The sequence below is a fragment of the Trachypithecus francoisi genome, unplaced genomic scaffold, assembly GCF_009764315.1.
Source record: "Trachypithecus francoisi isolate TF-2019V2 unplaced genomic scaffold, Tfra_2.0 Lachesis_group13, whole genome shotgun sequence".
In the NCBI taxonomy this organism is placed as follows: domain Eukaryota; kingdom Metazoa; phylum Chordata; class Mammalia; order Primates; family Cercopithecidae; genus Trachypithecus; species Trachypithecus francoisi.
The window spans coordinates 86,360,183-86,374,805 of record NW_022681458.1 but is presented as its reverse complement, the minus strand read 5'-3'; the positions used below and the strand labels follow the sequence as shown (position 1 = coordinate 86,374,805).

Here is a 14,623-nt window from a genome sequence, read left to right as displayed (position 1 = left end):
CTTTTGTACCTTTTACTTGCATTTTTTGAACTCTGCCCCTGAAACCAGCTCAACCCCTCTCTTAGCCAGCTTCTCCTGTCAAGCTTCCAGGCTCCTGCCCTCCTTTGAGGCTGAGAAGTGGTCCTGGACCAGCCTCTTTCTCAGTCATCCATAGCTGTGGGTTTGCTTCTAAAATGATATAACTGACATAAAGGTGACCCAGGGAGACAAATAATTTTCTAGCTTTAAACTATGTGAATTGGTATAAATATAGTGTTTATTTTCTTTCACTTTCTCTTTGTTTCCTGATTTTTTTTTTTTTTTTTTTCTCATTCTTCTTTGTGGAAATACTCTTCCTCTGTTCAAATTGTTTACTTTCTCTTGGGGCGGGCCCTTCTGGCAGTAATTGCCTGGGGAGATAAATGGATTGGAGGTGAAAGAACCTGCCCTTCTTGGAAGCAGACTGGCCTTTTGATAGGGCGTGGAAGTCAGGGACAGAGCTAGAGTCTGGATGCCTTCCCAGCAATGTGTGAGTGTGTTGCTTTAGCTTCTTCCGCCACAGTCCAAAATTTTGTGTATTTAGAACCTGAGAATTATGTTTCACACATTTCTGTTGACCTTTACTTGGTTCTTTGATTTATCTTGCGTTATCAGGATAATGGTTTTCTCAGTGACTTCGGAAAAGCCCTTTTGTTTGTTATTTGCTATTCTGTTCAGTGTATATATTCCTTACAACTATAAGTTGTTATTGTTGTGTTTGTGTGTTTTTGCTTTTGATATAATAGAGGAAAGGCTAAAGAAGGTGACGGAAGGATAAAAGTATCTTTTGTTTTCTTAGGACTTGATACATTCACTTCTTTCCATAGGGATTGTCTTTTATGAAGAACCCTTGGGTCAATTTCCTGTCCAGTCTTGGCCTAAATCCTTTTTAAAAGCAACAACAAAAAAGGATAATTCACTTTCAGTTTACAGACTAGACCTCCTCTCTATTTCCAGAGAACAGGCTATGTGCCTCTTCTGTTTGACTATTTTGTTCATTTAGGTCTGAACAGCTTTCAAAAAGTACACTCGAGGGCTCTCTGTGTGTTTCTGTAGGAATCACATGGGTAAGATATATGTGTGTAAGTCCTTCTCTGCTTGGCTGGGGGGAATGCATTTGCAGGCAGAGTGCTAGTCATGATCCCCATGGTAAAGTAAACCTTGGGGAAAGGGTAGTACGTGGTGTGCTTTGATTGTTACTTGTCGGAATAAGCACTTTATCAACATATGTTTGGTGTGTCTGAACTATGAGATACCTCCTTCAAGGGGACTGTACAAAACATTTGTTATCACATTAATCGGAATAATAAAAGGTTTGCTTGCTGTAACACATCTAGTTCAAGCCACCAAGAGATCTTGACTTTTATAGTTAAAACGGTGCTGCTGGGAGAGAAGATGGTTTTGAGCTCACTCCTTCTTCTGTTTTACTATGGACTTGCTGTCAAGCTGTCCATGATTACAGACCCGTTGCTAGGACCTTCTCTGATGAGGTTCTATGTGCTTATTTTGTAAGACTCATGCACTTTTCTTCAATAAGTCACTGGATTCGTATGCGAGTGTGAGGCCTGGCCCTCTGAGTTGTGCCTTCCATGGGTGTGACAGTGTGACACGACTCAAAATAGTTGAAGGAGTGGGTTTTGCATGCACAGCTACAGGAGCGGGTGGCTGCACAGATGAAGTATAAGGAGCATTTGCTACCTTTGGACCACAAAAGGCTTAGGTAAAGGGCTGAGTTGATTAAAGGGCTACCTCTAGGTTACATCTTGGGGTTTTTATTTAATGTTTGAAATGCATTGTGCATCTGGATTTCTCAGTGTAGGTGATTGGAAGAGCATGGATCGCTTTTGTTTATTTTTAATTTCTTTTTTCTTTTTAATTTTTCTGGGTACATAGTATGTATACATATTTTTGGGTACATGAGATAATTTGCTACAGGCTTGCAATGTGTAACAGTAATATCAGGGTAAGTGGGGTATCTATCACCTTAAGCATGTTATTTCTTTGTGTTATGAACATTCCAACAAACACTCTTTTAGTTATTTTAAAATGTACAATAAGTTATTGTTGACTGCAGTCACCCTGTTCTGTCAAATACTAGATCTTACTCATTCTAACTACGTTTTTGTACTCATTAACCATCCCCACCCCAACCTCACTACCATCTCCAACCTTTGGTAGCCATCCTACTCTCTGACTATCTCCATGAGTTCATTTGTTTTTATTTTTGGCTCCCACAAATGAGTGAGAACATGCAAAATTTGTCTTTCGTGCCTTACTGATTTCACTTAACATGATGTCCTCCAGTTTTACCCGTGTTGTTGCAAATGAAATGATCTCATTCTTTTCTTTTTTGAGACGGAGTCTCGCTCTGTCGCCCAGGCTGGAGTGCAGTGGTGTGATCTCAGCTCACTGCAACCTCCGCCTCCCAGGTTCAAGTTATTTTTCCTCGTGTCTCAGCCTCCTGAGTAGCTGGGATTACAGGCGCCCACCACAAAAAAAAAACAATTTTTTTGTGTTTTTAGTAGAGATGGAGTTTCACCATGTTGGCCAGGCTGGTTTCAAACTTCTGACCTCAAGTGATCTGCCCACTGTAGCATCCCAAAATGCTAGGATTACAGGCGTGAGCCACTGTGCCCGGCCTGATCTCATTCTTTTTTATGGCTGAATACTACTTCATTGTGTATATGTACTACATTTTTATTATCCATTTGTCTGTTGATGGACACTTAGGCTGATTGAAAATCTTGGCTATTGTGACTAGTGCTGCAATAAACATGGGCATGCAATATGGGATGCCTTTATGTCTTGCTGGAGAATACATGCCCCAAGCCTTGTTGTTGAAATTACTCTTCTGTAATTGATGTTTGAGCTGTACTCTCTGCCACTGGTCATGCTTGTAAGGGATGCAGAGAAATATGCTTACTTCTATGCTGGTATAAGAATCAAAACCCTGAGAAGTTCCCATTTTTTCCTTAAACTAATGGAGAGCATGGGGATTAGAAAGGCAATTGAGGTTTCTATATAAGAAACCACAAAGATAGGAGAGTTTTTGTAAATAGAATGGTTTTACAGGAAAGGGGTCCCCATCCAGATGCCTAGAGAGGGTTCTTGGATCTCACGCAAGAAAAAGTTAAGGGTGAGTCTATAAAGTGAAAGTGAAGGAATAAAAGAAGGACTACACAGGGCTGCTGGTTGCCCGTTTTTATGGTTTTTTCTTGATTATATGCTAAACAAGGGGTGGCTTATTTTACCCAGCTCCTATTCAAGATGGAGTTCCTCTGGTTCACACGCCTCTGACAAAGGGACCCAGGGCTTATTCCACAGAGGAGTGATAAATGTATTTGCATGGATTCTCTTTTTCAACATTTGATTTTTTTTTTTTTTTTTTTTTTTTTAAGACAGGGTTTTGCTCTGTCACCCAGGCTGGAGTGCAGTGGTATGATCATGGCACACTGAAGCCTTGACCTCCTGAGCACACGATTCCTCCCACCTTGGCCTCTTGAATAGCTGAAACTAGAGGTGTGCGCCATCATGCCCAGCTAATTTTTAAAATAGAGATGGAGTCTTGCTTTGTTGCCCAAGCTGGTCTTGAACTCCTGATATCAAACAATCCTCCTGCCTTGGCCTCCCAAATTTCTGGGGTTACAGGTATGAGCCACTGGCCCAGTCTATTTGCATGATTCTTACTTGTGCTAAATTTGTATTTTGATAAGTAAGGCTGCTGGAAGAGAGAAGATAAGACAGGAAGATGAGGAGGAGAGTGAGTACTTTTTAGAGATTTCAGAGACCAGGAAGTGCGATCTGGTTCTGGAATAAATTTGCTTATGCATAGTTGCCTTGCCTATGAATGGGAGGAGGCAGAAGTGGTGGGTGCACTCAGGGATTTACATGAAGTAGGATGTGAGGAGTTGTTCTTTGTTAAAAGTCACTGTCTATAATGGATGCCCTACAAGGACATCTAAGAATTCAGCTGATCCAGATGAGTTACAGCAGTCAGGTACAAACAAGGGTCAGCAAACTTTGAGAAGTGGCAAATTTAGTTTTTGTTTGCTAGCAGTAAGTACATTTTATTATGTAGCAATTACATCTGTCAGTTTTAGGCAAAAGTTTCCCAAGTACCTATTACTCTTAGGAGTTTTAGATCCAAATATCCATCTGTTTGCTGTTTTCTGTGAGTAGTTGTTCCGTCAAGATCTCAAATTTTCTTAGTTGCAAGCTGAGCTTCTCTTCTTCCTTAAGCCTGCTTCTCTTTCTAGATCTTAATATTGAAATGTTGGGGCCATTTTCCAGCTGCCCGAACTAAAACCGCCTACTGTGTTCAGTCTCTTCCTGCTGCCTCCTGTAATTGGTTGTCAGGTCTTGTCATGCTCTCTAAATTGAGTGCAGTCCTTAGAGAGTTTTGCATAACATCAGCCTCTAGATTTGCACTCTTTAATGTTGCCTTAAACCAGGCTCTCCTCTCACACGGGATCTATTTCATTGCCCTCTAATTGGTCTCTCTGTTTTCGTAAGCTTCAACACAAAAATCTACTTGAGTAGTCTTTACAGAGCATTAGACAAAACATCTTACTTCCTTACCCTACAGCCTCTACTCCCCATTGCCAACAGGATATCCTAGAAATATCTTACTTCATGTATACACAGTCTTCCTCTCTCTTGCCCCGTGGACTTTTTTTTAAACCCCATTTCTAGCTGCACATCATCTCCAGCTGAACGAGATAACTACTTGTATGCCTAGAACGTACCATGATGCTCCTCTTTCTCCTCCAATTGTCTTTCTCTATAACGTTCCCTACTCACTCCCCTCCAAATTCTTTTTTTTCCCCCTTCAATACCCTTCTCCAAAATCCTATCTTCACTGAAGCCTTCTTTAATTCTTTTAGTCAGAGTCAGTTTCTTGCAACATTAAAATGATATAGCACTTTGCTTTTTTTTTTTTTTTTGATCAGGCTATTTAAAACACTCAGTATAGCACAACTAGTTATAAGACAGAGTTCAGAGTTACAAGACACACTTTGATATTTAATCCTACAAATAGATTATTAATTCCTTGTGGGCAGTTAGTTGATAATCTCACAGATATATTTAGTTGAGCACCATTTGTTTAGGCTTTACTTAAACAAATGGTGTTCTCCTTGCAAGAATTAGCACTAGCTCTGGTCTGTGTCAATGCAGCAGCCAGTCCTGAGTCAGCATATATGTGATTTAATTAAAAGGCCATAAAACATGGATTTGAAGCTATGATAAATAAGCTAATTCTATTTTTAAATATTTTTTCCCCTCTGGTTTCCTTGAACATTTATTGCAGAAGTTAGTAAAGATTTGTGTATATTTTTGGTCCCCTTCTTTGCTACTTTTCTGGTAAAACTGTTACTTAGAAGGAAATAATCTTTTTTTTTTTGTTTGTAATCATTGTGAAAACGTTTCTCCTTACAATGGTAAATGGGTACATGTTGTCCACAGCATATGGACACAGCATATCATTCTAAATTTTATTCTTTCAGCATTAAAGTTCTTTTTTAAATTTTTTATTTTTTGAGACAGGATCTTACTCTGTTGCCCAGACTGGAGTGCAGTGCTGCAATCTTGGCTCACTGCAGTCTCCGCCTCCCAGGCTCAAGGAATTCCCTTGCCTCAGGCTCCCGAGTAACTAGGATTACAGGCGCGTGCCTCAACCACCTGGCTAATTTTTGTATTTTTAGTAGAGGCAAGGTTTCAGCAAGTTGGCCAGACTGGTCTTGAACTCCTGACCTCAAATTATCCACCCACCTCGGCCTCCCAAAGTGCTGGGATTACAGACGTGAGCCAATGTGCCCGGCCCTACAACAAAGTTCTTACATTACTTGGAGGAAGATTACTAGTAGATACTTTTCCAGAGACTTCTTCATTGCCTTGGAGATTAACCCAAATGCCAAGGGACTGAACATTTGGGTGATTGTTGGAGAATAGGTCCTTCTTTTGGGAGTGACAACAAAATATGGTATAGCTTTTGGGGAGAAGTTGCCTTTTGAGACCAAAGGCAGGGTAGAACCACTCAGGGGTCAAGAACATAAACTCAATCTTGTTTTCTCACTTACTAGGCAGTGACTTTGGGGAAATTCCCGATTTCCTCTGAACTACCACTGCCCCTTTTATGAAATTAGATGTTGTGAGTGTGAAATGAGCTGATGTGTATAAAGAATTAAAAGCGCAGTACCTGTTACCTAGTAAATAGTAAATAATAAATAATAAACTGACTGATTCTTGTCTTTGTTTTTGAGTTAGCCAAATGACCATACAGAAGTATTTGATCACATTAGAAATACTGAGCCCCCAAGCATACATTACTTTTTGAAATTATTGAAAAAGGAAAACTCTTTATTGATTATAGTTGATATTATTGCTAACTCTGCAAGATGATAGGAGAATGTAGTTTTTTGATAGTATTAGTGACTCATTGGGAAAATGCAGGAAAATATCCTCTGCAAGTTTTTGTCTCTGACAAATCAAATTAAAACAATACTAGCAGGTAGGCAGGGAACATAGGGACCCACTCATTTGGAAATACTAGCTTCAAACTTAACTGGCTGAATGAACACCTCTGAGAATGAAACATTTTCATTGACTGTGTTATATTTAACATTCCTCAGTTGGCCATGTTGATGTGTGGTATCCTTTGTGAGGTCAGCAGTGACATTATCAACAAGACAGAAGCAGTGATAAGTCAATCAGTCACAACGCTCATATCCTAGGGACCACCATGCTGCTATGAGTCAGGCATGTGCATTGTTTAAGGTAAATAGTAAATAGAACTAGGACTTTATTCTCTGTCTCCAGTTGTCAGAGGAACCCAGTTAACCTTGAGATAGCATGCTATCTGGCTGCTAGGGTTTCCATTGTTGTGTGATAGGCACCCATGTGAACGTTTACAGCAGTACCTTGATTGGTGATAGTGAGCTATGACAACTGGGTACCTGCTAAGCTACGGTTTTTACTATCCCAGCAACCTAGGATGTAAGGTTTTGCCTAGGGTTGACTGAATAATAAATGGTGGTCTCTCACCAGCATACACCAACTGTCCTGCATAATTTGGGAAAGAGAAGATGGTTGATATAGAAAGGGACAGTAAAGAAGAGACCTCCAGCAGCAGAGTACATATACCTGTGAAATATTTTCCTGGTAAGAATCTTTACAGGTTTTTTTTAGAGATAGGATCTTGTTCTCTCTCCCAGGCTGGAGTGCAGTGGCACAATTGCAACTCACGGCAAGCTCAAACTCCTGGGCTCTAATCCTGGGAAAAATCTTAATTAAAAAGACAAATTTTAGAATTTAGGAGTTTGTCAGGAAGAATGAGATCAGAAGAAAAAAAATTTAAAAATGCCACCACATATCAGTATATAATTTATAGTATCCTAAAATGAGTTTTCTATAGAATCAACTATATTGCAATTCTTTATTTAGGATAGTATGATAATAGATACAGTTTATTCAATATGGACCCAAATATTTAACTGTATCATAATTTTGTTGAGATACTTTTTTTTAGTATCCTAAGTTAAAACTACCTTCATAATAAATTATCTTCTTGAGTTGGGAGGTATCAGTGGAATGTAAGGTATGTTGTCCAGACAGGCCAGTGCTCCACCCCTACAAGGAAATAGGGTAGTGGCTTCCCTGTTTCCCTGCTTTTGTGAATGGAAAGTCTTAGGCAGGTCAAATTACTCAACTCTAGAAATTTTTTTAGTTGATCACACAGGGTTATCTTTTTATGTTTAACAGTAAAAGCAGACAAAAGGATTTTTGGTGGAATTTTCATTTTTATGCAATCTTTTTAGTTTCTGAAAAAGTTAAAGAATAATTTTTTTTTTTTTTTTTGAGACAGAGTCTTGCTCTGTCACCCAGGCTGGAGTGCAGTGGCCGGATCTCAGCTCACTGCAAGCTCCGCCTCCTGGGTTTACGCCATTCTCCTGCCTCAGCCTCCCGAGTAGCTGAGACTACAGGCGCCCGCCACCTCGCCCGGCTAGTTTTTGTATTTTTTAGTGGAGACGGGGTTTCACCGTGTTCACCAGGATGGTCTCGAACTCCTGACCTCGTGATCCGCCCGGCTCGGCCTCTCAAAGTGCTGGGATTACAGGCTAAAGAATAATTTTTAAGTTCTCAACAAAACTTTAGAAAATTCCATTATCAGTCCAGTAGTGGAAAACAAGTGAGAGGAAAGAAAGTTAAGAGCTAAGACAACGCAGAACTTGAGAAATATTTAGTGGAGCCGAGTGCAGGGTGGCTCATGTTTGTAATACTAGCACTTCGGGAAGTCAAGGTAGGAGATTGCTTTAGGCCAGCTTGGGCCACATAACAAGACTTTGTCTCTACAGAAAAAAAAAGAAAAAGAAAAAGAAAGAGAGAGAAAGAGGAAGGAAGGAAGGGAAGGAGGGAGGGAGGAAAAGAAAGGAAGGAAGGAAGGAAGGAAGGAAGGAAGGAGAAAAAGAAAGGAGAGAAAGAAGGAAAAATTAGCCATGCATGGTGGCATGCACTTGGTAGTATGAGCTACTTGGGAGAATCACTTGCCCAGGAGTTTGATTTTACAGTTAGCTATGATTGAACCATTGCACTCTGGCCTGGGTGACAGAGCCAGACACTGTCTCTACAAAATGAGAGAAAGAAAAAAATATAAATACAGCGAGCACAAATATACAGTGAGTGCTTGATCTGGAGGGTTTTCTCTTAAAATGTTGGTGTCATGCAACTCTGGCTAGAAGAAAACTTTTCTTTTTGTTGTTAAGTTCCCCTAATGAAAGGAATTGCAGCAGGTTAAATTGGTCAGTTTGTGAAAGCATTAAGTTGTTAATACCTCTGACTTCTTATCTGTAAAGTCTACTCCTTTTTTTCTTTTTTTTTTTTTTGGAGACAGAGTCTAGCTCTGTCACACAGGCTGGAGTGCAGTGGCGTGATCTCGGCTCACTGCAACCTCTGTCTCTTGGGATCAGACCATTCTCCTGCCTCAGCCTCCTGAGTAGCTGGGATTATAGGCGCCCGCCCCCACGGCCTCCTAAAGTGCTAGGATTATGAGCGTGAGCCACCATGCCCAGCTGACTCTTTCAATGATAGAAATATACCTGTGCTGGCTTTTGGCTGTAGTGAAAACTTCATTTGAAAGGGAGAAACTTGGGAAGGGAGTTGTACCACAATTTGAATTAAACACTTGCCAAATAACCTGAAGCAGGCTGATGTTTATTGTCCTGTTGAGTGACCCAAGACTTCTTTCTGCTGGTTCTCCTTGAGGAGAGGATTAGGTGTTGAACAAATTTACAAGTATAGCATGCAGTTTTGTCAAATACCCAGTGACACTTCTTTTCACAGTTCTCTTGACTTTATACTGTTTAAATATCCTCAGTTGTCTCTTAATTTGCTTTTCTTTCTTTAATTCCTGTCGAATCAGAAAGTAACTTTTATGTAATCAATTCCCTTGTCTAGAATTTTTTGGCTGTTTCTTTTGAGTTGCAGTATGCACATTTGTTTGTTAGTAGTTTCCTTATTTTATGTTTTCTTTTCTAGTTTAACATGGTTTCATAATCTACACAGTGTCTTTTTCTTGTTGGGATGGTTATGCGATAACCATCCCAATTAACTTCTTTTTGTTTCTTTTTTTTTCTTTGTAGGCTAAGAAATGGCATTTCAAAAGGCAGTGAAAGGGACCATTCTTGTTGGAGGAGGTGCTCTTGCAACTGTTTTAGGACTTTCTCAGTTTGCTCATTACAGAAGGAAACAAGTAAGTAACTGTACTTGTGTTGATTACAGTATGCAACTTAAATCTGCTAAAGAACTGTCTATGGGGAGTGTGTGCACTAACAGTTTTGTTTAGAAAATACTTGTGAAGTTTCTCAGTTTGATCTGAAAGATACTAATTTAGAACAGTGCCTTAATGATCCTGGAGAACTGTGTGTATCTCCTTTTTTAAAAAGTGAATTTCTTTTTCAGGAAGCATTATTTAGCCTCTGTTTTGGCTCTTTGGTTTTTAAAAGACTGCTTCATTTATGAGTGCCAGGGTTTTCTTCATTTAGACTTTCCTTGTCTAATTCATTGAAATGTCTGGATACCTTCTATGTTCCTGCCAAAAGTTTGTCTTATTAGAAGGCAGGCAGCTGAGAAAGGAAATGGAAAAGAAAAGGCCCAACTGAATCCTGGTTTTATTTCTTCAAGGTTTAGTTACTTATGAAGTATTACTTTGTATTAGGTAAAAATTTTAATGGAGGAAAGCCCTGAAAATAAGGGTTGGTAAGAAGTTTCCAAATATTATAAAGTGTTCAGTGTATTTTCTTTCTTTCTTTTTTTTCCTTTACCTTACAACTGTGACTTCCCATAGTTCAAATTGATGCCAGGAAATAATTTTGCTGAATGGCTTTGTTCTTTTTTGAGGCTTGAAATGCTGGCAACCACCTTAGTAGTTAGTATCAGTCTCTTGTTCCCCCTCTCCCATGTCATTAGGACATTTTGTGGTACTAGCTGTGTAGTGCATTTCTTTCTCAAAGATGAAGGTGGAGGAATTTGGTAAACAATTTATAACTGAGTGATTCATTTTATACATTTTTTGGCTGCCTTTAAGCCATGGTTTGTCTTATACCTCTTGTTTCTGTTTCTTTGTGCTACAAGGTGGCAGAGCCAGGCGCATTGCTTGGCAATCCCATATCCTGAATGAGGATCATTTTAAAAACACATATTGTGGCCGGGTTCACTGGCACAAACCTGAAATCCCAGCACTTTGGGAGGCCAGGGCAGACAGATCCCTTGAGCCCAGAAGTTTGAGACCAGCCTGGACAATATGGTGAAACCCTGTCTCTACAAAAAAATACAAAAAATAGCCGGGCATGATGGTGTACACCTGTAGTCCCAGCTACTCCGGAAGCTGAGGTGGGAGGATTGCTTGAGCCTGGAAGGTGGAGGCTGTAGTGAGCTGAGATCATGCCACTGTACTTAAGCCTGGGTGACAAAGTGAGACCCTGTCTCAATCAATCAATAAAATAAATAAATAAAAACACATATTAAGAAGAATTAGTTTGCTGACTTATCATTAAAAAACCCAACAAGCCAATTTTTATGTGATTCCTGCTAAAGATGGGTGATATTGAATAGTCTTTTGATTAGTAATAGTCTTTTGATTAGTGTTAGTCTTTCTTTTGCATTCTGAACTGTGAGGACATCACTCTCAATGCATGTATGTTGCAGTTTTTATTTTTTTAATTGACACATAATCATTATACATATTTATTAGGTGCATAGTGGAGTTTTGATACATACAATGGTGTTGTTAATTCACTGACTTGGTATTGAAACTCTTCCTCATCCACTGATCATGCTCAATGTACTATTTCTTTTAAAAGATTGCCTTGGTTCCTTAAAAGCAGGTGTGAAAAGATGTGGCTTCTGCTGAGGCTATTTCAGAAGCGCACTTCTGTTTGTGACATGGGCATTAAGGGATTAGATTACTTCTGCCATCTTTACCAGTGCTATCTGAAACGATACTGAAAAATGCCAATGCCAAAGGTCACGATATCTAATATGATGAGTTGTTGCTAAATTTATATATGGTTTATATCTTGTAACCACAGTAAGCATGTTCTACTTCAGAGTTTATAGCTTAAATTTGTACCTAGGTAACACTGTTTCATCCCTTTTTTTGGTTTGAGTTCTCTCTAATCATTGATCTTAAAGAATAGAATAAACAGAAGAGACTCTGGCCCCAAGCATCAAGTTATAGGAGAATTTTATTCAGTAAAATCAAGGCAAAATAAAGACCTATTGATTCCTGGGACATTTTGTCATTTCATCTTTCCTAAGTTAGATATCCTGACCACCCTAATAGCCAAATGAAATGGATACCAGCAGCTTGAAGTCATTTATAATTTTAACCTGACAAGTTCTGTTGAAAAAAATTACTACAGGCATATGCAATCATTGAGTTGCATAAGAAATCCAACTATATGCATTTCTTTTCTGGTGATTCCTGTCCCTTTAAGATACTGCCATTAGCATGTATTTGGGGGGTAGCAGGTGCGATGTAGCCATAGGGACTGGCAAAAATAAAAAATAAAAGCAAGAATGAGAAGAGGAAACAACCTATTCCAGCCATTGACATAAAATGACCACAGGCCTCCATTAACTCAGCTGTCCTCTCTCAGAAAATATCTGCCAATCAGAGCCATTCTGGGGGGGAATTTTCCTGACTTCAGTAGTCAAAAAAAATCTGCCCTTTGAGATACATTAATTGGCTACATTTTTGTTTGTAGAAGCTGGGGCCTTAAATGTGACTAGGTATGCTCCATTTTTCTGCAGAATGATGCTTAAAGTATTGGCTTGTTACAGATATATTTACCTACTGTATTTTTATATTTTTTCTGGTTTTCTAGGAAGATTCCAACTGATAAACTGCCTTTTATTAAGAATAAGTTAGTTTGGAAACCCCACGTTCCTGATGTCCTAGAGATCAGCCTATTGACTTTGGTTCTGGCACATTTTGCTGTGTTCTTGCATGCTCTGTCTTCCTGGCCCCTGGCTTGTGCCCATTTGGTACTCCCAGGACAAAGCTTCTTCCCTGAAATACAAGCAAGGGCTATATTCTAAATACAAATGGATTGAATATAAAAGTTGGTACATTGTTAAAACATGTTTGGTGATGAGATAGTGCTATGAGTGTTTAGGTGCCAGGTCAGCTCCTGAAAACCTTTGAGTCAATTCTATAGTTAAATTACCTTATATTTGTAAAGAAAATGATTGTATATTCTTTAAAAATTAATTAAACATAAGACAGATTGAAATTGAATAAGATGTGGTTTCACTTACCTTGAATGCAGTTGCTTGAATCAGAACCACTGTAGGTGGAAGAATAGAGGCCTCTGTGGAGACTGGTGTTTCTGGGAGCAGGTTAGGGGTTAGAGGTGGTAGCAATGATGCTTTTGTCTCAATTTAGTGCATAGTATGGCTTTTCTTCCATACAAGCAGATTATTAACATTGCTATTACTTATGTTTATCAATGATGAATAGTGCCCACTGTTGAGCCAAGTGAACTCTAGAGTTCATTATTTTTATTTTCTAAGGGAAACAGGTCAGATTTAGAAGAGATAGAGGAATGCGAGGGTTGTTATGGCCTAAGGAGAGGGCAATTATTATCATTATTATTCTTTTGGAGCTGGGCAGCCTAAATCTTCAATTCCAACAAGGAAGTTGATGAGGAAAGGAGATGAAGGTTGGCTGACTTCTTTTGCTTGTGTCCACCTCCAGTGAAGGAGGTTTGTGGCCACAGATAACATCCACATTCCAGGCCTTCCTCAGTTAAGCATCTGAGGGCTTTTAGCGTGGTCTTAAAGTGGCTTCCTCTTCATTTTCTTGTCCCTTTTTCTTGATTTTCCACCCATAAGCAGGTGACAAAGTTTCCACAAAGGGAGCTTGAGTTTTCTTCTCCCCAGACCAGCCGTATGCCAAGGAACAAGACTCTTAGTACTGCAATATAAGCATTTTACCACTCAAAGAAACCAACTCCAACCCCACTGGGAATGGAGCAAGCAGACACCTCTCTGGTGGTGTGGAGATTTTTTAGATCAAGTTGATTGTGATTCACTATTTAGTATAGGTTGGTTTAATAATAAACTTCTAGTTGAAATTTGGAGGTCATCTTATCTAGTCTAAGGTCTAGTGAAAGGAAGTAGCACTTCATAGAGGAGTCTCCTTTTTCTAATTCCAGGCTGGTGGGAGAATGGAGTAGATGAAGAGGAAAATTTAAATTAGGAAAAGGGTTCATGGGATACTTTTAGAACAAGTAAACCTTCTTGAGCAACAGAAGTCGACAGCATTAAAATCAGGGCTGCATGAGGAGTCCTCAGGAAGAAGGGAAGTTTGGGATGGGAGTGGCCAGGGAGAATGAAGCAAGAATAGGGTGGGAAGGAGTACAGGGATTTCACACAGGCCTACCCTAGTCTTTTTTCATTATAGTCCAACGGCACTGTTTAAAACTTGTTTTTTTAAGTTAACGTTTATTTCATACCTTCTAGGTCCTAACTGGAAAAATTTATGTGATGATGTGGGCTTTTCTTTAACCCCAGTGATGTGGTTGATATGACAAAAATCTATTCAGGTCAGAAGAGTGGTCTTGCTCACATAACACATTCTAGGTTTGTTCCTTCCATGACCTGGTCTGAAGGTGTGGTGGCTTTGTGAGCCGAGGTAAAACTTGAGAACCACTGAGAGCTTTCTCAAAGCCCGGATGTGAACATTTTTTTCCCCCCTGCACCATAAATAGGCAAGGAGTGGGCCTCAGAATATGGAAATCAAGATTTCTCTCTCTCTTTTTTTTTTTTTTTTCCCTGAGATGGAGTTTCACTCTTGTTGCCCAGGCTGAACTGCAGTGGCATGATCTCAGCTCATTGCAACCTCCGCCTCCTGGGTTCAAGTGATTCTCCTACCTCAGCCTCCCAAGTAACTGGGATTACAGGCACCCTGATTCTAAGACGATCATTCCTCTCAAGGTCTCTTTTTAATGAGAGGAATGATCTTCTTAGAATCAGGGAAGTGAGAAATTCTCATTGATTGGTGTGCCATTCATAAGCAACAGAACAAAAAGGCCAAGAGCGTGATCTT

The 14,623-nt window shown here is 39.5% G+C and overlaps 1 protein-coding gene across 5 annotated transcripts in view; it reads left to right on the top strand.

Moving 5' to 3' along the window:
- The window catches only part of GPD2 (glycerol-3-phosphate dehydrogenase 2), a 151,835-nt gene that overhangs the window by 32,437 nt on the left and 104,775 nt on the right, over window positions 1-14,623 (top strand). For 3 of the 5 annotated variants that reach the window (XM_033231439.1, XM_033231437.1, XM_033231441.1), the window contains one exon: window positions 9,654-9,763. The exons of 1 other annotated variant lie outside the window; for it this stretch is intronic. In XM_033231439.1, the coding sequence (XP_033087330.1) occupies window positions 9,662-9,763 (102 nt within the window). In that variant the 5' untranslated portion in view covers window positions 9,654-9,661. Of the gene's footprint in view, window positions 1-7,062; window positions 7,177-9,653; window positions 9,764-14,623 lie in introns of those variants that run through there. One more of the 5 variants, XM_033231438.1, reaches the window with a different exon arrangement.